We start from the raw sequence: 22,968 nt of genomic DNA on the forward strand, positions 1-22,968 counted from the left end.
CTACAGACAAGGTCACATTGAAGAGCAATGATGCCCTCACAGAAAAGTTCTTGCCTAAAGTGGATAATTTAGAGCACAAAAAAGGTCACTTCAAAATGAAAGCACAATATTTTGATAACGTTCAAGTAAAAAAAGAGCAGACGGGTGAAAAATCATAATTTTCTACTACGCATATTTTGGGCCTATGTCATTCAACTTTTAATATATAGGTATATTGGTTATGCAATTATTTCACTGTGAACTTTCAAATTGCTCTCCTGAGACTTTTACTGAAAGTGACATAGAATAATCTGGAAATCAGGCAGCGCTATATATATTATAAATTTAAACACATGCATCATATATAATCACTACAAAATTAACCAATAACATGTTTATCAAATTTAAAAAAAATAGCGGCAACCATTTTTTTGTAATTTTGAACCAAGGCATTTTCAAATACACATTAAAAAACAACACGTATTTATTTGTACGTATCCTAAGGTTTCATAAAGGATGCTCTGCCACTACTACATCATGTGCGTACAGTATAAAAAACATGCTCTCAAAATATAATATTACAATTAGCTTGTTAATAATTAAAGTCAGGGCTCGAAATGGACCGGAGCGCACCGGAGCGCCGTTCCGGTTCGTGGAATCGGTAAAGTTATCGCTCCGTCTCGTGGTTAAAATATTTTCACCATTTGAGTTAGATACGCCATATAACAAAAAATCTAGCACATTTATGTTTATAAAATACCCATAAAATTTGATAACCATGATCGCGCTCCGGTTCGTAAAATTTTCCATTTCGAGCGCTGATTAAAGTCATTTAATGTCAATATTTCACACTCGTAATAATAAATTATAATGAAAAATCGATTTTCATGTATTTTCTTTTGATATTTAAAATTCAAATGAATTGTCAGTTGCTATAGTGTATATTGGTTGAATATGATTCAGTTAATTATCATCTATTTTAATTTTACTCTATTTTAAACATGAATTATTAATAACATTTTACAATATTATTTGTAATTGAATTAAATACAATCTTAATTAATTACAGATAATATCGAATGCAAAAGAAAAAAACATTTAAAAATGAAATTATGTATTAATTGAGTTAGCATTTACTTGGTAGAATTCCATTTTACAAGAAATGAAAATATAATTAATATAGCCCCTGCTTAAATACTACACGTGTATAGATAGAGACAGAATACATTCTCTTACCCGTTCCAGCAATATTATGAATTTGTACACTTATTATTAATTGTAATGTAAACTTCATAATAATATATTCTCTTTTGTTACAGGTAATTCGTATGCTCTTTGTGATAATAGCAGAGTTTTTCATTTGCTGGGCGCCACTTCATGTGTTGAACACGGTAAGTTTTCCATAATATTTATACTAATACCTTACTATGTGCAAGAAAATTATTTTGAAGACATTTATTAATCTTCCAACCACTCTTTTACTTCTAGTCTGTTAAAGGAGCCTTTTTCGTGATTGCCACGCGTACAGTTTGTGGTTGTACCTTCCTTTCCACACACCGCTTTTTAATTTTTTTTTTTTTACATATGCACAATGAACATAACAAATTATACATTTACGACGTTTTCAACATTACATTTAAGTTAAACGCAAAGAAGTAGTATTAAAACAGTTCAAAGAAGAAAGAAATATATGCAGTATCATAATAACAGTATGAAAAGTAAAAAAAATATAAAGCATGGAAGCACACCGAATGAGATAAGTGGGCCATATTTTAAGAATTTATAAAACAACGCCCACTTATACTCATCTTCACGTAGGTGGAATACATCAACATCCGATGTGATTTGGTCGAACAGAGTTATTGCCCTCCCAATTGGCAATGGCAGGTTAGTTCTGCACATTGGGAAAACAAACAACGGATGCTCCCGATTTCCAAGATAGTTATCGGTACACACAAGTCAATAAAATACGTGGCCGAATATTGATATTTTCTAGTATTTAAACTACAATATGTAAGCATATCTAAGAGAAAGCCACTTGCATCAGTCGGATAAAGCCACGGATAGTATCCATATAACCTCAAATAATGAAATCATATACAACTCCGAAAATCCTCTCCGTATCTCTCTTTCAAAGATGTCCACGAAAGAGTTTTATCTAATCTTTTTGATAATGCCCAGTATTCCGACAAATATAAAGAGCAATGTTGAGGTTTTGTATAATTTCTTTTGGTTTTCCTTAAAACTAGTCTTTATCTAAACTGCCCCTGTTGTTAGATTTGTTAGGCAGAGATTTTCACAACGTTTTTCTTAGCTCGTTTTCTTATTTGTCTGGTATTTGTTTGTCCAATACAAATCTTGCAATCGATTTTTAACTAACTTTCCGACTAGCTAGACCTTTGAAACTTTTAGAATATATCAGAACACGATTCCAATGCATTTTTGTAATTATTTCTACTAACTTCTTGGATGGTTCTGTTAATTAATCATTCGACTTTTGCAAAATCATAGTCACTAATCGTGAGTCATAAGCTTGATAGAATCTCACTTGCAAGTACCTATGTATTTTGTTTTTGATCCATTTATCTAGAGTCCCCATTTTTTTCGCAGTGCTTTTCAGTGTGATAAATGCCTTTTTTAGAATTATTTCCATCTTACCACTATATTGTATACCATCATAATATAATGTCTGTTCGAAGATTTGCAGTATTTTATTGAATATAATCACTTTTTTTGGATTCGAGATTCTCTGATGACTTTTTCCAGTACTATATTGAATAAAAAACAGGCAAGGGTATCACCTTATCTGAGAATTGTGGTGTTCTGTTTTATTTGTGCAGTTTCCAAAACAGATAACTCATTGTTACTAAAATCCATATAGGTACTAAAAAGTTTCAATATTATAAAACTATATCTTATACACGTTTAAAGTTTGGCTCTTCTTTCACGAATCGTTTGATCGATCGAGTGGTTTGGTAAAATTTACACTTTTTCAACATGTGTTTGTGCCAAATAAATTATGTATTCAATGAATTAGCAAATGACTAGTAATCAATATTACTTAAACAAACTGTTTAAATATTAATTATTTACACAAATACATGTCATTCCAGATTTCAATAAGATGACACATATTTCAAGAATAATCAATAATATATACTACTAGATAATATAACTGTTTTATTGGTTCTATAATCAGATCTTTGTCGTCTTTGAAAAAATTTTATTACGGAAAATAGATTTAAGGTAATTTCTCAATCAATTAGACACATAAGTTGGTACCTAAATATTCCAACTAACCAAACCTGCTTGTACCACAACCAAATTTAATCGGTCGTATAACGAGATTCACATTTTTTATTTGAAACATCTTTAATTATTATACCATTTCCGTTAATAATTTGAGACATCTTTCTGCGATCATAAATAATTGTCTTCACATTGTTTACTTGGCAGTTTTGTATTAGCCTGTTGTGTTATGTTTTAATGCTGTATTATATTTCCGCGCTGTTTTCTACCATTGGGACGCTTAGCTAACATTAAATTAAACTCAGTCAAAGAACACTTCAGTACATGGTCATTTCAATCTTGGATGAAGCCTGGAATCTGCGCTGGAGGTCAAAAGTATATAGATATTAAAAAAATATCGGACAGAAATGTTTACAAACAGTTTTTTTAAGTGTTATACGACTTTCTTATAGTTTAATTATGCAAAGCTCATTTTTGCGCACAAATTTATTTTGATCTAGACAAGTTATAACTAACTACTCCAAAGATATTATCAGGCAAAAATATATATTAAAACAATGACTTGAATCCAAATTCACTCGCAAACCATGACTTTATAAGCGAACACTTTTCCACTTGTCTATTGCAGACACTATTTATACTACAAGATAAATATATAAAAATAATAATACATATAAAGTTAGTAGGTGCTAAATCTCGTTTCGATATAAATAAAAAGGATTCCAAGTTACAAACATTTTTAAAAAATCGGACTGAATAAGACAGTATAATTTTACATTTTTTTAAAAGCATGCCTTATTAGATTACGAGAAAATAACAATATTATGTTATATTCAATAATAGTAACGTTATATAAATGCATGCTGTTGATATTCTTTGAAAATATGTCTACTAAAAATTCATTTAAAAAAATCTTTTATCCAGTGAAATTTGTGCATATATATAATATTTTATGGGTAAAGTATATTTCTAGCAAATAATTCCTAATTATTACTACGATATCTCATGGGTGTTTCTATTATTTTTTTTTCAAAAAAATACTAACATATTTCATAAGTATGCATACCAGGCTGCAATTGTGTAATCCTAAGTCAGAAGAATAATAGAAATGACCTCTGAATATAAAGCTTTAAAAAATATATAAAATGGACACCAAGCTTTAAACGAGCATAAAAGAATAAACTTACACCTAGACATGTGTAAAAAAATTGTGAAACCTATTACTACGCTACACGTTGTCCCGCTGCCCTTTATTTTGACTGAAAATAAATTCGCAACAGATTTTTTCACTTTATTTTGAGTGTTATTCTTACCGTAGACGTTTTGTTTGATTACCATTTAATAGCGCATTTTCTTTAATAGAAAATAAATTTATTAAAACGGAAAATTGGTACACTTTTGCAGACTCAATAATAATATTTGAAGATAAATTTTCTTCGAAGGACCGCCTATTATTTGATAAATGAAAGGTGTACAGAAGGTTTATTAAAAAGGTGATTCGTAATAGTAAGTGTGTTATTAAATAAAATATAATTATACTTGTCTAAATATTATGTATACATTTTACAATAACAAAAACATTCTAATGTTGGAAGCCTAACAATAATTTATCTCATTAAAATTACTAAAAATACTCATTCAAAAATCTTCACGTCATGATATATTATGTACCTAATAAATATACAAAATAATTGAAATCATTGCCACTTTGACGTATACCTACCTAAGTATACCGCCATTCACTGCTATATGAAGCGCTACATAGCTCCTTCTGCTCATCTCTGCCACACTGTTTTTAGCTGCGACGCACTTCTATAATAGTCATTGGTGAGAGATTATGGCGTCCCTGTGGTCATTTACTGCACCTTGAGTACCACTAGCCGACTGACATATCCACCCCATTGTTATTTTTATCAGCTTGGTGATATATAATATAATTTTGTATATTTGTATCTGCATGCTTATTATCCTTTGGTTTATTCTGTGATCTCACTGTTGTATGCCCAACATGCATCTTTCCATACCACATTGCGTTAACAGTAGTTGATTTTTCCCAAGTTTCACATTCATATGTGAGCGCACCAATACATAATATTATCGGTTAAATACGGCATGACCACCAAGATGTTGAACACATCCTCTGGGATTGCCCGCTTATGGAACTCGAACGAGCGGAGCTGTTTGCCAGGATCCGTCCTTACACGGACCTAATTATTGGACGTGGAGATCTGATAGCAACCGAGGCCAACTTTGCGGCATTCGAGAAATTTGCAGCGTTGTATGGGGAGCGGGATAGTAGACTCCCCTGTAGACTCATCCATTTCAATTCGTGACACTCAGTATGCGGGTACACAGTACGCTTCACGTCAGCGGACAGCAGAGCCAGTCCAAAAACAAAAAATAAATCTTTTTTAACTTTCTTTTTAAGCACTACGGTGCATGGTTGCAGCATCAGTCCTATGCGGCTGCGTCTCAGGACGGAATGAGCACTTAAAATCACTTCCTTCAGACACGTTTAAAGCGTCATGGAAAGCGGCCGTGCATATCCACTATTGTGCATATATGACGGGTGGTGGTGGGAACTTTAATGTAGTTCATTAACTTTTTCTTAGATACATCTTTAAACCTACTTTATGGCTTTTATTTTCAAGTTAATTTAACCTCCTATTCTGGGGGTATTTTGGGTATATTTTTTAATACAAGAATTTCTTGGGGAGACCTGCAAGCCTATTGATAAAGTTGTACGCTTGATACAATCGCTATATAATATGCTATTTAGGATTTTTATATATTAGCTTGTGATTGCACAACGCGTTTATAATTGAGGTTTTTGTAATGTACCTTACCCTATCATAGTTAAGAGAATATCTACTTTACCATTAATATTTTGTTTACTAAATTATTAAGTAAGGACAAACTAAACGATCGTTCGCATATTGTTAAATATGTATAGAGTAGTAAATGTTATGGAAATCACTTAGTTTAAATTGAAATTAACAGAGAATTTAATTTATATCAAGCACTCTCGGTTGATATTAATTACGAAACAGCTGACACCTCATTCTCTACGTCACAAGTCATAAGCAACATTTTGTGATGATTATTTAATAATGCTAATAATTGTGTAGCATATCAACGTTGCTATACGACGTTTTAATAACATATTTACTTCTCAATACACTTAAAATATAATGCAATGTAAACATTTCTCTTGCGAATTCTCTCATAAGAAAATGGCAGTCTCATAATGAAATTATATTTTATCCAAGTGAAAACTGAAGTGTCGAATTTAATACTACTTTACTGGGTAAGATATAATTCATGGTTTTTATCCATCAAAAATTCAATAAAAACAATTTTTCAAAAATCTTTTTACAGTTTAAATTCACGATAAGTTTTATGGCACCAACCGTACCTCTGACCGTCTAACCCTGAAATGACTGATTTTTACATAAAATATAAAGATAATAATGTTATATCTGAGAGTCTCGAAAGATGGTTAAAGTCAGCAGAACCACCGGGGCCGGTCTCGAGTACCAAACACGAATAGTCTTCAATTGACTGAGAATCATGGTACAGCACACTCGATGTGATATTTTGAAATGGAGATTATCTGTTGACTAAAGCTGAAAGTATGGTAGAATACAAATAATAAAATAAATATTTTCATATAAGGGATGCCCACTAAAAAAACAATTTCAACTATATTTTGTTGTCTTCTGGAACTACACCATATAAAACTTGACACAACGAAGAATACAATAATATAAATATTGGGAAATGAAATCAAGGAAGTTATAAGTTTGAAATCCAGAGGTAGATCATTGCTCGTAATAGATTCTTGTGTTTCCACCGCGTGTACTTATTCCTTCTTTCCTCAACATTTTGGGCTCATGGCTCGTGACCTCTTTTACCAATTGTGAGAAATATCCTTTATTCCGACCCAGTCGCACCAGAGGCCATCAAAATCCATAGAAACCCTGAAAATATTAATAGAAATGATGGGTTATGGTTAAAAACATCATGGCTTCCGGCACAGTCAGCAAAATCAAATATTCGATCCGGTATCTCTGGTCATGACTTCTCACACAGCACATTAATCTGACCAACGTTTGCTCTTAGTTAATCGGATTTCTTTTCGAATTCTTACACCACACTTCATCACAACACATATCTTTTGATAGGTAATGGCTTTTGCAATGAGCCCAAAACGTCGAGGACTGAAGGACAAAGTACACGCGGTGGAAACTCAAAAATCTATTACGATAAAAAAAAACAACCGTGAAAGTCTCAAACATTATAGATCTTTGCTCAGTGAACGATATAAGAATGTTAAGTCCCAATTTAAAAAATGTAGACAAGTGATATAGCTATAATAAGTTAGTATGTATTCGGGTATTGGTGTGAATTTTCTTACTCATTCGAATCAGCATCCACTAAATAATAATGATATACTCATAAAATTGTGGCATTTATATTCAAGTCAGAATTTATCATAAATCCTAAAACCTTCATGTTTATTCGATGTAGCTCAGAAAAAACAAATTATCCATAATTCAACGTTTCAAATAAGACTCACTGCTAGAATTATTATATCCAGTATTAGTCTGTGTTTCATATATCATAATAATATTATGTTAATATATCATCAGTACAAAGTGATTCTTTACTACCCTCACAGATATTTGGCAGATAACATTATTTTTAGTTTACTGATTAACAAATTAAATAATATGAATATATTTACAGGTCACATTACATTGATTAAAATTTTAGATACATACCTTTTAATTAGCTATTTATTCAAACCATGATTTTGCTTTAATCAAACAATAATATATTGATTAAAAAAAATTAATTCGAACTATGAAACTCTAGCTTGCAGACTCAATTATTAAAAGGGTAGCTTTACCCCTGTCGCACAAAATATACAATTATCTCACATTAAATTACTATATAATATACATAACATATTCAATGTTGACATGTTTTAACCTAGTAACAAAGCTGTAGATGTGGGTCATAGGTGCAAACCTGTGTGTACATCAGGGATTGCAATCCCAGTATTTCTAAACCGGAATCCCAGTATTTATCGATAACGGTATACCGGTTTTTAATATCTAAAATACCAGTATTTTTGGTAATAAGAAAGAAGTTTATTTTTTGAAAATGTAGTCTTATTTCTTCATTACTAATTTTTACTTTATTTCCTATAGAATTGAGTCTAAAAGCTCTGTGCTGCCAATATGTATATATTTTGATTTTGTGACCAGATGCTACTCTGAACTTTTTTATTTTAATAACTGATATCGATCAAAGTACAGCATTAATCAATTAATTTAAAAAATGAAGTAACCTTTTAGATGTCCCACAATTCTTGGACAACTCAAATAACACCATATTTCAAAAATATTTTATCCGATTACGAAAGGTATTTGTAAAAATCAGTAGTTCTATCATATTAGTTATAGTCTATACATATTATAAAGGTCAAAAGAATGCTATGTAGATACTTAGATACTTTTCTTATAAATTTATTGATAGATAAGTCGATTTTTTCTATATCGTCACCTTACTATTAAAACCTCGTATGTCTGTTTTAGAAGAATGTTGAGGGGAAGGAAAAAACGTAATAAAACAATATTTTAAACACATCTAATCAATGAATCTGCTAACACTAGTCGTGAAATACGAGGTTTTTATTTCATGTTTAAAACCATGAGGCTCACGAGTTTATAAATTTTGTCGATAGATGGACAGCATACTAGTCCAGAGAACCGAGGTTTTGATATGATTTAAAATGTTTTTTTGTTTAATTTTGTCGAACAAACTCCATGTTTCCATAATATCGGACTAAAGAGGACTTAATAACGAATTTAACGTTAATTAGTTTTAACGAATACCGGTATTCAATAAGGATTACCCGAAAATACCGGTATCGAAATTTTCATTCAATATTGCAATCCCTAATGTAGATCAGTAGTGTGGTTAGATTCATGGCATAGATCTAATAAGGTAATGTGTTTGACGAACAAAAATATTGCTCGTTAAAGGTCTTATCAAGATAACCTCCACTCTGTTAAACCTTATATTCTCCGTGAGCATATTATTTAAGTGATAAGGTTAACACTACTATTTGTGATGTATTTATATTCAACCAAAATGTGCAACTCACTCTACTCATTATAATAACATGTAATATGAGATTGTTTTCTATTTTACATTAGGTGTACCTGTTTGCGCCAGAACTCCTGTATGACTACGTGGGCAGTACGGGGGTGGCGTTGGTTCAGCTGCTTGCTTACGTCAGTTCGTGCTGCAACCCAATTACATATTGCTTCATGAATAAGAAATTCAGACAATCTTTCCTGGCCATCTTTGACTGCTATCGATGTATGACGTGAGTACCCAATCATTGTTATCCTAAAATATATTTGCATACACAATAAATTGATACTATAAAATCAATACAAAATCATGTTTCTATAGCAACCTTGCTTCTCATAGCAACCGTATTCTTCATATTATAATATTGTTTTTCAAGAGCAGTGGCATGCGGTATCCATGAAAGTTAACAAATAAATTTAATAACATACTAGTTACAGACCTACAAACTTATCTGTATAATGGTCAAAAATGGAACTACGAACTACCATAGGACGCCATTTTTTTAATTCCATTCGAATTTCAGATGTTGTCCAGTTACGAGTCTTGATTGGGTAGTTTTCGACAGTGGCTCCCCCATCCAATTCTTCAAATAAGTTTGTAGGTCTGTAGATATTTAATACTGCTCCATATGAGAGCAAAAATGGGTACTGTTCGGTTATCAGGAATATAGCGGAAAACACATTTTGAAAATAGCCGATAAACTGGATTATTTGTTAGGTTAACCTAACCATACCTAACCTAACCTAACCTAACCTAACCTAACCCAACCTAACCTAAACTAACCCAAACTAACAAATAATCCAGTATATCGGGTATTTTCAAAATGTGTTTTCCGCTGTATTCCTGATAACCGAACAGTACCCAAAAATGTTCTGTGATGTGGGACTTTGCTATTGGGTGGTATATTTTTCATTGTTTTTGATTATTTTAATACCATCGTCAATGTATAATTCCATTAAAAATTAATCACAAATCTATCATTGAGTATTCAGTAAAAATAGTATATTTCATAATTATAACATCCGGCTTGACAAAAATTAATATTAAGTAGGTACAGTAAACTGGGGGTTACTTTACTTTTCGCCAATGTTTCCTATTTCATTGTTATAAAAATTAACTAAAGGCTTTTTTAATGTGTCATTTATTCGATTAATTCGTATACAAACTAATTATTTTACAGCATGAAACATTTATTGATAGCATACTTTACTTTTAAAAAAAATACTTATATATTGGGGAAAGTAGTTCTTTGAAGAGGGTTACTTTGCTCCACGAACTTTAATGCATACATAATTTGAATATAAATATTACTGGGATAAAGTATTTTAGATTTATATAAATAATTACACTATATTTACTAAGACAATATTATAATATTTACTTATCCCACAAAATCTGCATTTCTATTTTAAATTTTCCTCGGCTCCTTGATGCCAAAAATGATGTCATTCTATTCATCCATCATTTTATCATTTTGGCTGGGCCGTTTCCAGCTCTTCAATGACTTTTGCATTGGACTTATAACTGGTGTATTATATTTTATAACCGTTCACCCAAATCACTCATAAATTTTAAATATTCAACAAAGCTATGTTCTTCTTCTGGCGTAAAATTAGTATGTGCACCAGGTTTATGTTGATGTAGTTTCTTTAAATTATTAAATATGATTTTTGTAGAATCGCACAATGTTCTGCTACTCTTCTATGCAACATCACTCTAGTTATAATGGCTTGAAGACATTCATTTAACCTTAACCTTTACTTCGAATAGTCGACATACTTGCGAGATGCTAACTTTCTTATATAATTTCCGTGGCATTTTCCTTAAACTGAAATAAAATTTATTTGTTCGTTCAATCTAATTTAAAAAAAATAGAAAATTTATAATAAAAGAACCATGCAATAGTTTATAACTGTCCAAATATTTATTTATTTATTTAGAAAGAGTATTACGGCATTACAGCGATTGGCCAATACGCCATAATACATAATTATAAAAATTACTTGAATGAATTACAAAATAATAACAAGAAAGTAGAAAAAACAGTAGGTATATATATATATATATATAGAGTAAAATGATAAATAAAATTATAAATCTAACCTATTTAATACGTCCACAAACATAACGTAGTTAATAAAAAACAAATCAACCTTAATGGTGCCATCAAATAAGTTAATCGCACGATACACAGCATCATGAAACATCACATCTGTTCTGCGTCGAGGTATCATGAAGACCGTAGTGTTACGTGTGATATTGGTGGGGACATGAAAATTAATATTTGCTAGTATATACGGTACCTATTTACAGTCGGGCATCATTACTCCAAGGAGTAAAGTAACCCCAAAATTGCTGTTTTCCCTTTATATGAATATGCATTTGAAGAGCATCTCCGATCTCAAAAGACACCGCACACTATTAATTGTGCAAGAGCTTTCTCCAACAACGATGATTAGACATTTTTTGTGAAAAGTATATTTTTTATTACTATGGTTCTTCAACGATTTTAATGTAGTTTTATTATAGGCCTATACATGTTCTGTTCATTAGGGCATTGAAAAATGGTAGAAATAAATATTTTGTGTTTATTCATTTCTTTATTACGTAGGTCTTTAACATACAATTGAGCGTAGTTATGCACAAAGCAGCCAAGCCACAATTTTGAAAAAAATGAGTTATTGTGATTTCCATAATCTCACACGTTTGTTTTACGTTCTGCACAAATCAGCCAAGCTACTGTCATACAAACATCTCATATAAATGCGTTTTAAAGATTTTGCAAATCGCAGAATATGCAAAAAAAATGTCATATAAATACGTTCTAAAAATATGGAATATTCGTTCTGCAAAAAATGATTAATATTATGTACTTACGTAAATTTTTAAAATCGTGACTGTAAGGTGTGTTTTTCTACATTCAATTAATAAACATTATTTTATCAATTATATTATATGTTTTTCATTTTATTATATTATATAATATACAGATTTTTCATATAAAAAATAGAGGCAGCTAAATATTGATGTATAATTTACAAGTTTTTCGAATTATTTTCAGAATTTTGAAATTCTCATAATAATTTAGTAACTTAGAAGGCTATTTTTAAAGAAAATAATCAAAAATAAAGACTTTTCTCACAAAAATAAGAGATGGCTGCATTCTGCAGAATGCACATTCTAAAAAAAATCATTTTGCTCAAAACAACTGGACTGCTAAAATACTAAAATTTCATAGATTATATGCTTTTATCTCTTCAAAAGTTATACAAAATCATATCTATCATTCAAAAAGTATTCACAGTATACAGAGGCTTTGCTGATTTAAAGAAACACAATTTACATAAAAGTGCTTCTATCTCTGTTTGAGGTTTGTGTGGCTTGGCTGCTTTGTGCATAACTACGCTCAATTGATGCTAATGATATTTCATCCTTGACGTCTTAAAAGGAAATTTAAATTGCAGTAAGTTTTTCTCTAAATATTTAACAGTTTCCCATGAATCATTTACGTAAAACTACGTCTTCTCAATACATTTCTGAAAAATACCTTCAATTAGTCTTGTTCTTCGTATTACATTACAATGTTTGCTAGTTTTGTAAACAACTTGTTTACAAAAATGTTGTGTTTCTATTGAATTAGCTAGAAGTTTTTACACGCTTACTTTATATAACTACAGAAAGGTAAATATTAAAAAAAAATATATGTACTTAGGTACCTATTTAATCGCTAAGTACGACCATAATCTCTCATAATGAGTTCAAAAACGTATCATAAGTATGTCATCACCTGAAAGTTTTTTACCCATTGTATTTGTGTCAAATAAAAATTATGTTTTCATATTCAAATCACGTAGGCAAATTATGCAAAGTAGCTCCACTAATTTGCAATTTCAATGAGATCCTGCAAGTTGAAGGTGTTACCTTTTACAGTTTCAGTGGCGAAGGCTCCACGCTAAGTAGGCTAAAGACATTAACAAGTTAAAAAATAAACAGACCTGGCGTAATAATGTGTATTGAATTTAGAATTAGTATCAAAGTTAAAAAAATATGCGACGGCGCCATCTGTCGTCAACTATTGTATTTATACGATTCTTTTGTTAAGAATTCAGATTTATTTTGTATGACCGTCAGGTCACGCGACCTGAGCCCCATCTCCCGAAATGTATGCAATACGGTAGGCTCGAAACGCAAAAGTCTAAAACCTTTGCGCATAATGTCGGTCTATGACTACAGCTTTGTCCAAAATAATTAATAATAAGATATTTTAAAAAAAATCTATGGCATTCAATCACATATAAAAATATAGATTGTTTAAAAAAATAAAAATCAATGTATAAATGTTTAAGAAGGTACATAAGTTATTTAAACTCATCTATCAATTTTATATCAGTGCGCTATTGAAATTTTATCGATTTAGTGTGTACCTATCCATCAGTAGTAATAACGTACTATTTTCATATTTCTCGTAAGTATACCTGACAAATGTGGTCTTTTTCTGATCTCCACAGCCGACTTCTTTCCAAAAGTCACCTTTCGCCATTGGCTTAAAAACTTAAATGTAAATAAATGAATTTTAATTTGAATTTCCAAACTTAACACAATCACTGCTAACCTTTCAATTACCTTTTAATTACCACATTTAAATAACTCATTAATTGTATCTAATGGCCAACGTCTCCAAACGCGCCAGTCGCGGTGTTAGCGCTAAACGTGGTTTGCCTCCAGGTGATGAAATGTCGTGGAGAATAGGCCAAACGGCGAGTCTCTTACGTAATTGCATGTGCCCATAAAGGACGCATTCCAAAAAAGCTGCAACAAAAGAATGTGATGTCTTTACCAATTCCTGGAGTGACAATCTGTATATAGCTCGAAGGCCTGCAGCAACATGACGTAGATTGTGTAAATTAATTAATTTTAATTTGCATTTTCCACTTTTCATTAAGTACGAGCTCTAGATCAGCGATACTCAACCTGCGGCCCTTTAGGCTTTTATGTGCGGCCCGAAACACATTTATTATCAGGAATTTCGTATATCTTGAGATTCGTTTCGACTTTGACGCACAGTAGTACAATAGTAGCACAATAGTAATTTAAAAAACACGCATAATTTTTAAAATCTCAAAAATGTTTTGTAAAAAAGGGGGGGTTTAATGATTTTTTTCGTCACACCAGTAGTGATGCGGCCCGCGTTACTTTACAAATATATGTATTTGGCCCGAAGAAAAAAAAAGTTGAGTAACATTGCTCTAGATGATGCGATGTCTTACAGAGCTTTCGTAAAATGAACATGCGACGGGTATCTTATACGAGTTCACGTGCCCATGAATGTTATAAATTCTGACGGCTCTCACCTTTTAATAGCAAGTTTACATTACCAAGAAAATGACTAGGATCAAAACAGCGTATATAGCTGGCTCCATACTATTTACAAGAAAACAGTCAGTGTGAGTTTCTTCAATTAACGTTGTCTTTCTTAACGTATTTTGTTATAGTTAACATTCACATTTCACACTGCCGTTAAAGTGAATAATGTCTACCACAGTTATGCTTTGCACTACACAGTTAATTTCAATTAAAATGTAGACAATTCTCTTGGAACTAAAGTATAATAAGTTCTAAGGAAACGTACTTTTCGAAAAGGCAGTAATTTAAATCAACATTACAATGGCAATATTTACATTTATATTCATTTTTAAACATGTATAATTTGGAAAATTAATTACAGGTCTCAAAGGTGATTTACAATTGTAATTACCTACTTATTAATTAATACAAATACTATTTATGTATTTTCTCCCACAACTTTAGTGTTTGAGATAAAGAATTAAATTAAAGCACGTTATATTTTAGTTTTACGGTTGATTCTTCTAATTTTCTAATGTACTTATAAGTTGTGAAAACGTGTAAATGAAATCTTCCCGACTCGCTACATAATTATATATAACATATATAATTTAGAAAAACACTTTCTGAGAGAGTATATTATAACCAATAGAAAAAAACTTTTTTGAAAAAAGTAAGCCACCCCGGCCGGGAATCGAGCCCTGCATCTCCACGGGTTTATGCCCCATTCCGTCGCATTTAATCAATATGCTACGGCGTGACATACTAATTGCGATAATTTTTAACTATTGGTCAATTTTAATACCTACTCATCAGCGCTCTTCCAAATCAAGCTACTTTGTTACGTTGAATAAAAGAAATAGTTAATTATAATTATATATTATCTTCAAATTATACATAAACCCCTAGCAAAATATGCAATGCACAAAGGTATTCTTCTTTTCTTGTTATTCATGCTGTAGTGTAGACAGTTATATGTGTTATATTCAGATTTTATCAAAGTTGAATTAAAGCTAATTTTCCATTTTCCGTTATGAGGTCTGCTAGATAAACAACGGATCCTAGTTATTTTGCCCATCCTCTCTAACTATGCGTTCTAATTGTTTTCTTTGTCTTCCCCATATAACGATCATCATCGCAAATCTGTTGGACTTATTAATTTTATTTAATCTTTGATGGTTACTCATATTTTATATCTTGGTGTTTTTCATATCATATATGTATGTAATTGATATTAGTATTTCTCAATCGGTGGTCCACAGAAAATTTCTGGTAAATTTTTGGCGGAATGGATGGAATGCAGCGCTTTCTCCGAATCAACGCTGAACCCACGAATATCAAATACTATAATATAAAGCAAAGAAGCAGCAACAGATTTTGCATTGAATTTTTAAATCCATTTCTCAAAATTCCAGAAGTTCTATCAATACATATCTATTTATGGATTAACTTTTATATAAAGTTTTATATTAATTTCACAAATATCTTTACCATTTATTACCGTTTTATCCACCTGAGCAACGCCGGAAAATTCATATCGTATTGTATAAATAATGTTTTATTTCTGCGACAGCGCTTCACAAAATGTTTCTCCTATTTTCAATGGTCCGCAGGTGTAAAAAAGTTTAGAAACACTAGTTTAGACTGTGCTGCTCAAGCTTTGACTTCATATCGTATATGATTTTCGGTTAAAAAATATATTATAAAAAACACTTCCTGGGTGACTGCTTACCAAAATTTAACAGACGTATACACCGTATTTCCTCGATTGTAAGATGCATCCTTATTTTATATACATTATATAAACTTAATTTTAAAAGATAAACTCATACAATCACAATAAAAAAGGATTTAAAAATAGGCAGAAAAATAGAGTCTAAAATTTACGTCCTGCAACTCTGTTTCCGTACTCTTCTGTAGAACAATAGTTCTACTTTTCAATGCAGCATCATAATGTTGTTTTTTTGCCGACATTTTAAACGGTAATTAGAGACAATTTTTTATTTAAACTCAAACGTGTTTAGGCAGTGGCTACTGTAACTCGACTATCTGCTCCGCCGCGCCGGACCAACTAACCCCCTCACTACTAGTAATCAGTGATGATTCATCACAACCGCGGAATTTTACAGCGATTTAAAAAGTTATCAGACTGATGCTCCCATTTCGTAGCACATTTTGAACCTTTAAACCAGTAATTCTCAAAGTGGGCGTTAACGCCCCCTTGTGGGCGCTGGAGGCTTTCAGGGGGGCGGTAGAAGGCTGAAAGAAAATTAAGGGTCGTTAAGGAAATCTAGAGAAGCGACTGCAGACTAATTCTATGTATAAAAATCCGACGGAATCTAGACAGGACACCACTTGAGATGCGATTTACTACTCAAATGCTTGAAGTCCCGTATAGACAGTTAAATAAGAGTCACTTACGCATGTAATAATGTGGATGCAGCTTTATATTTATTTTCATGTACGTAGTCTATGGTAAAGTTAACAAAATAAAATGTGATTTCCGATATTTTTTTTCATACAAAAATTTCGATCGTGGCGATCCCTTTTAATGTAATAAAAAAGCTTTCTTTTAATTTTAATAATAATACTTCTAAATATTATTAACTATGCCCTTGTTTCCTGTCATTGAAACATTCTTGGATCTCAGAAATAGGATATGGGTCACAACTCATAACCTCTCTATCCTATCCATACTATAATGCATGTTTAAAAAAATTCTTGTAATAACTGTTTTTAAGATACGCAACAGATAGTAATGTAAAAAGGTGAGTTGAAAAATATGGTGGGCACTAGATTTTTTTAAATCTCAAAGTGGGCGGTGGTCGAAATAAGTTTGAGAACCTGTGCTTTAAACGAACATTGCCAAAAGTTAGCAAGAACAACAATGAGGTCACCTCACGGGTACCGCACTGCATCGATATCCGCATGACTCAATGAACGTTTTTCATAATTTTTTACATGCGTACACATTTTCGACTCATGTCAAAATCGCGTGTTTTTGTTTTTAGCGGTTGGCACTATGTATTTTTTATAAGATTTTTTTCTATATATGGTTTGCAGGTTTTTCATATTCTGCGGTATTTCGTAACCATAGACTAAATTTGTCGCAATGACAGTACGCTACGTGCATGATAATGTATTTCAAGCACAAGACGCACCCCGAATAATTCAGAGTCACCAAAATAGGAAAAAAACAATATGCGGTACTGTTCGGTTATCAGGAATACAGCGGAAAACACATTTTGAAAATACCCGATATACTAGATTATTTGTTAGTTTGGGTTAGTTTAGGTTAGTTTAGGTTGGGTTAGGTTAGGTTGGGTTAGGTTAGGTTAGGTTAAACTAACAAATAATCCAGTTCATCAGCTATTTTCAAAATGTGTTTTCCGCTGTATTCCTGATAACCGAACAGTACCCAATATGCATCTTATAATCGAGGAAATGGTATTTATATTAGAATTTATAAATGACTTTTATTGAATAATCTAATTTATGCCGTAATGCACCATGCCATATCCATCCCAGCTATATCCGCCTTAGGCGTGGTTAAAACACACGTAGTATTTTCACATAAACTTAGAACCCGAAAGTTTTATTACATGCAGATAACTGTTAATAAAATTTTATCGGGTAAACGTAATAAACTCCGTTAGACATTTTTACACCATTTTTAACATTTTATGTTCGCAATATTGAACGAACCGGGGACTGTAATCGGACTGGATAAATGGGAACACTGGGGAGAGATGATGAGTATAAAACGGAGCATTGGGATCATTGGCCTTGAACTTGTATATAATATACTTGACCTATGTCAAGACCCTTAATACGCATATGCTAATGGTATATCATAATATGACACTGGCATGTTTAATTATCATTAAATAATTACAAGATAAAAATATCTTTTTATATACAACGTTTTTAAATTTTCTGTTGAATCATATAAATTTAACTTGACTAGCTTAAACGATCAAAAAATGTACTTGATAGAAATAATACTGAAATGTCATTTTGACATGTCATATTGATTTCCATAGTAACGCACGTATATATTAATAATTTAGTTACTAGGTCCCCAGACCCCTAGCAACCAATAATGGTGTTGAAATAACTTTTCATACAAAACAGAATTAACTGAAAATGATTTCAATTCTACTTAAAGATGGCTAAAAGTATTTTAAAAATGCATTGGCATCGTGTTCTGATATATTCTAAAAGTTTCAAATGTCTGGCTAGTTGGGAAGTTAGTTAAAAATCGATTGCAAGGTTCGTACCGGACAAAGAACCACCGGAAAAATAAGAATACGAGCTAAGAAAAACGTTTTAAAAAATAACTATTGACAATGATATTCTAAGCAAACTAAGCTATCTGAATTAAATAACTGTTCAATCTTATTAAAATATTTTTTTTACATATTGTAGACATTACAAATTATAAGTGTAAGACATTCACAACAATACAATACGATCTAAAAAAAACGTTGTAAAATAGAGGTTATTATTCAATGCTTTGATACTTGGTACAATATGCAAATAGATGTTTCTTCATCGACGATAGTCCCAAAACTATGTTAAATTATATGGTATTTCTGTATAAGTCTACGGTAGATTTAGTTCATTATCTATCAGTGGCGAAGGGTGAAGGTAGGCTGTTAAGATCTGACATAAATACATTGCACACTAAACTTTATCAGTCAAACGTATTTGTTTTCATTAAACCAAGCTACAACGTGTAGATAGTGTTTATTAGTTTTTAAAATTCCGTTAAACCCTGCATAAACTAAACCATAGTGGATAATAGTCAAAAAATATTCATTTATCTATAAAATATCTGAAATTATGATATTAAACCATACATAATTTTATACATTTTATAAATAGAAGAATATTTTTAATCGATTATGGTTTGGCTTAGGCAACGCTTAATGAATTTAAAAAAGAACTAACCAACACTATCCGTAATATTATGTATTCTTAATTCAACGGAAACAAATATGTATGACTGAAAAGTGTGCATTATTTTTTTTGGATCACCCATCGCATACTTAAGCTATTATAGTTTGGTTTAGATAGGGCTTAATTTAATTTAAAAAACCAACCAGCACCATTTGCAAATTGTATTATTAGTTCAATGAAAACAAATAAGTATGACTGACAAAGCTTAGTATGCGCTATTTATGTCGAATCTTAACAGCTTACCTCCATCCCTCGCCATTGTTATCTATATACATATTATATATGTGTATAATATTGTTATCAATATATTAATACATCATCAAAAGGTGCGATATAATCTAATATTGTATTTGTAGACAAATGAGTATAAGACAGTCAGGGTTCCACTGAAAACCAACAGATGCTTCCCGGATCGTAAAACGTCAATTCGTCTGGCTACCGTATTTTTTTTTTGACAACTGACAGCGAACACTTCCGTAATATCTGCTTGTGTGAGCAATAATATAAACTATAACACCACATAACGCTTACGGAAAGAAGAGAGACAGTATATTTTAAAATTTAACATATTCATCCTTTTCTCTAATCTAAAATAACAAAGATGGTTTTTTTGTTATTTAAAGGTTGGGAAAATGTTCTACCACATACCTAGACCCCTTTTTCTAAATGTTTTTTTTATTTAATTTAATATCTTTGAAAAAATACGTCCGACAGTATCTTGACGGTGTGTGGATTCGTTATCACTTACCACTCTACTCTTGAACTTAAATCCCAATTCAAAGCTCTCTATCATTAATTGGAAGGTAACCCATATTAAAAATGTTACAATATTTTATAGAACAGTCACAAGAAAAAAAAACTAAATAACTGACGTAATCAAACCATTTTGTTTTTTTTCATCATAAACAAAATTTCTGTTTACTGACCTGTTTTATACGAAAGAAATCTTAAATTGATTGATTTTCTTTTAAACCCGTGACTAAGTCTTTCAGCTCTTTGCGGAAAATTATTTAACGACGTTCGGTGTAGTCAGCATGCCAATAATTACATTTTCCCACCGATTACGACGTACCTTTCCAGCTTCATTTTATTTTCTTGCAATTCCATTTTGAAAATCTATACGCCTTTTCAAATGCAACCATAATTGAAATGGTATCATTTCTGCTGTGTTTATAAAATATAAAATAAAATCCAGTAGGGTTTTAAACTAAATTAGGTTACAATGTTTGTGCAGCATTGTACGCGTGATAAATTATACACACCTATTTTTATTTAACATACATAATTTAAAAACACCCATAATATAATATATATATATATTACATTTTTTTAAATATGATTTCCGGATAGGTTGCACGAAGAGTTTGGTATTTCCCGAGAAAATCTCAATCTCAAGATTCGGGATATCCCGAAATGATGAAATTTTGAATTCTCGAGATTCGGGATTTCCAGAAAAAAAGTCTCGAGAATTCTCGAGATATCAGGAAATTTAAAAAAAAACCCGTAAAAATCCTAAAATCATTGTAAAAACAGACAAATTTCAAAAAAATATGATTTTTTTTTATTTGTGTAAGAAGACAAACAGAATAGAATTAGGAAAATATTCAAAACTTTACTTAATATAAAATAGAATTTCAAAAAACACAGAATGTCAATCGGTGCGTCAGACAATCGTGTACGTTTTTGAGACACAAAATTCTCTAGTGTTGCAAAAATTGCGCTCATTTTGAGTCGACGTTGGCTAATTGTGTTTAATGGCCCGATCAGTCTTTGAACGTTTTGTGTTTTCTGTCCACTTTTTTCATATAAAAAATTGTTTTTTCAATTAATATTTGATAATATCTAAGATAATATATAAGAAATCCCAAATCCCGAGGAAAGATTCTCGAGATCCGGGATTTCCCGAAATGTTAAAAATTTCAATTCTCGAGATTAGGGATGGAAAATCTCGAAAATTTCTCGAGAATTTCCGTCGGGAAATTCCCCAAATTCAACTCTAGACGCACGTAGCTCAATTGGTAAAGCATATTGATGCAAATACAGTGGATACGAGTTTCAGTCCCGTCGGCTATCGTATATTTTCAAAAACCTTTTTTTCTATTTCGTTTATTTCTGAGGTTTTTCAAATTATGTATGTTCAATAAAAAAATGTTATATTCACAAATCTTGCGAATTTATAAAAAAAATAGTTTATTCTCTCATTAGATCGCCATACTGACTCACATAAAACATAAAAGGAAGCTTCAGTGAAACACAAAAACGGCAGCGTTTTGAAACCTTTTTTCGTTTAGTAAACATTTAATGAATAAAACAAAAAATAAATCTTTTTAAATGTAAATACCAAATAGGATGTAATATGTTTCAGTGAATTAAAAACATATTATATAAATAAGATGTCATCAATTTAGTGCACATTATTTCATCTTTGACAGTACCATTAGGGATTTTGATACCGAATGAAAATACTAATACCGGTATGTCGGTGTTTCCTATTGCATACCGGTATTCGTAAAATAAATACCTAATAAAAAGTATCTACCAATAAATATATATAATATAATGTAAATATCAATTTTTTATAGAACGTATCATTGCTGGTCACCAAAGACCAATGAAAAGCCACGAAAGTAAACCAGACATCGTGTAACCCGATAAAACAGTCATGTTAACCTTTTATGTTAATTATTAATACTATTGTTTTCACTTTCAAAACCGAATATGTCGATATTGTCTAATTTTTTTAAACCGGTATTTTGCTAACGAAAAATACTGGTATAACGGTATCTGTAGCATGTCTCATGTACTTATACCAGACTTGTGCTGCTAAAATTTACATTACGAACTTCGTAATTAATTATTATAACGCCTACACTAACTTATTGTTGAAAGGCGTAGAAGGAATGATATTTAGTGTTCATTTGTTTGCAGTGTTTGCTGCTCTGAAAGTGCGGGACGAGGAGGCGATGGCAGAGCTCAGGGGCGCGGGGCAGCAGGCCGAGGCGGTAGAAACACCCCTCAAAACGTGAGCGACGTTTCAGGAAATGACTCCACCATCTACCTTGGGAGAGCGAGCACCCTCTGCCGATCCGGTAAGTCCCGGAGACTCCGAGGATTCACCTTCTTAAATAAGCCCAATTAGTTTGAAAACATGTTTTATGTTTTTATCTCTTATACTTAAATAAAGCATTGAAATGAAATATGAGTTTTGTATTATTATTGTATCGCAATACTGGTTGCAAGTGTAACGCTTTTGTGATATCGCTATAA

At 31.4% G+C, this 22,968-nt stretch overlaps 1 protein-coding gene across 1 annotated transcript in view; it reads left to right on the top strand.

Annotated features, from left to right (window-relative positions):
• LOC147063939 (cholecystokinin receptor type A-like) overlaps positions 1 to 22,727 on the top strand; it is a 150,799-nt gene extending 128,072 nt beyond the window's left edge. The window contains exon 6 of the mRNA XM_085959121.1: positions 22,630 to 22,727. Within this exon, the coding sequence (XP_085815247.1) occupies positions 22,630 to 22,727 (98 nt within the window). The remainder of the gene's footprint in view (positions 1 to 22,629) is intronic.
• Positions 22,728 to 22,968: the final 241 nt, after the last annotated feature.

This window comes from Rhyacophila brunnea, unplaced genomic scaffold (genome assembly GCF_057557595.1).
Source record: "Rhyacophila brunnea isolate RB1 unplaced genomic scaffold, BYU_Rbru_1.0 scaffold_8, whole genome shotgun sequence".
Taxonomy (NCBI): Eukaryota; Metazoa; Arthropoda; class Insecta; order Trichoptera; family Rhyacophilidae; genus Rhyacophila; species Rhyacophila brunnea.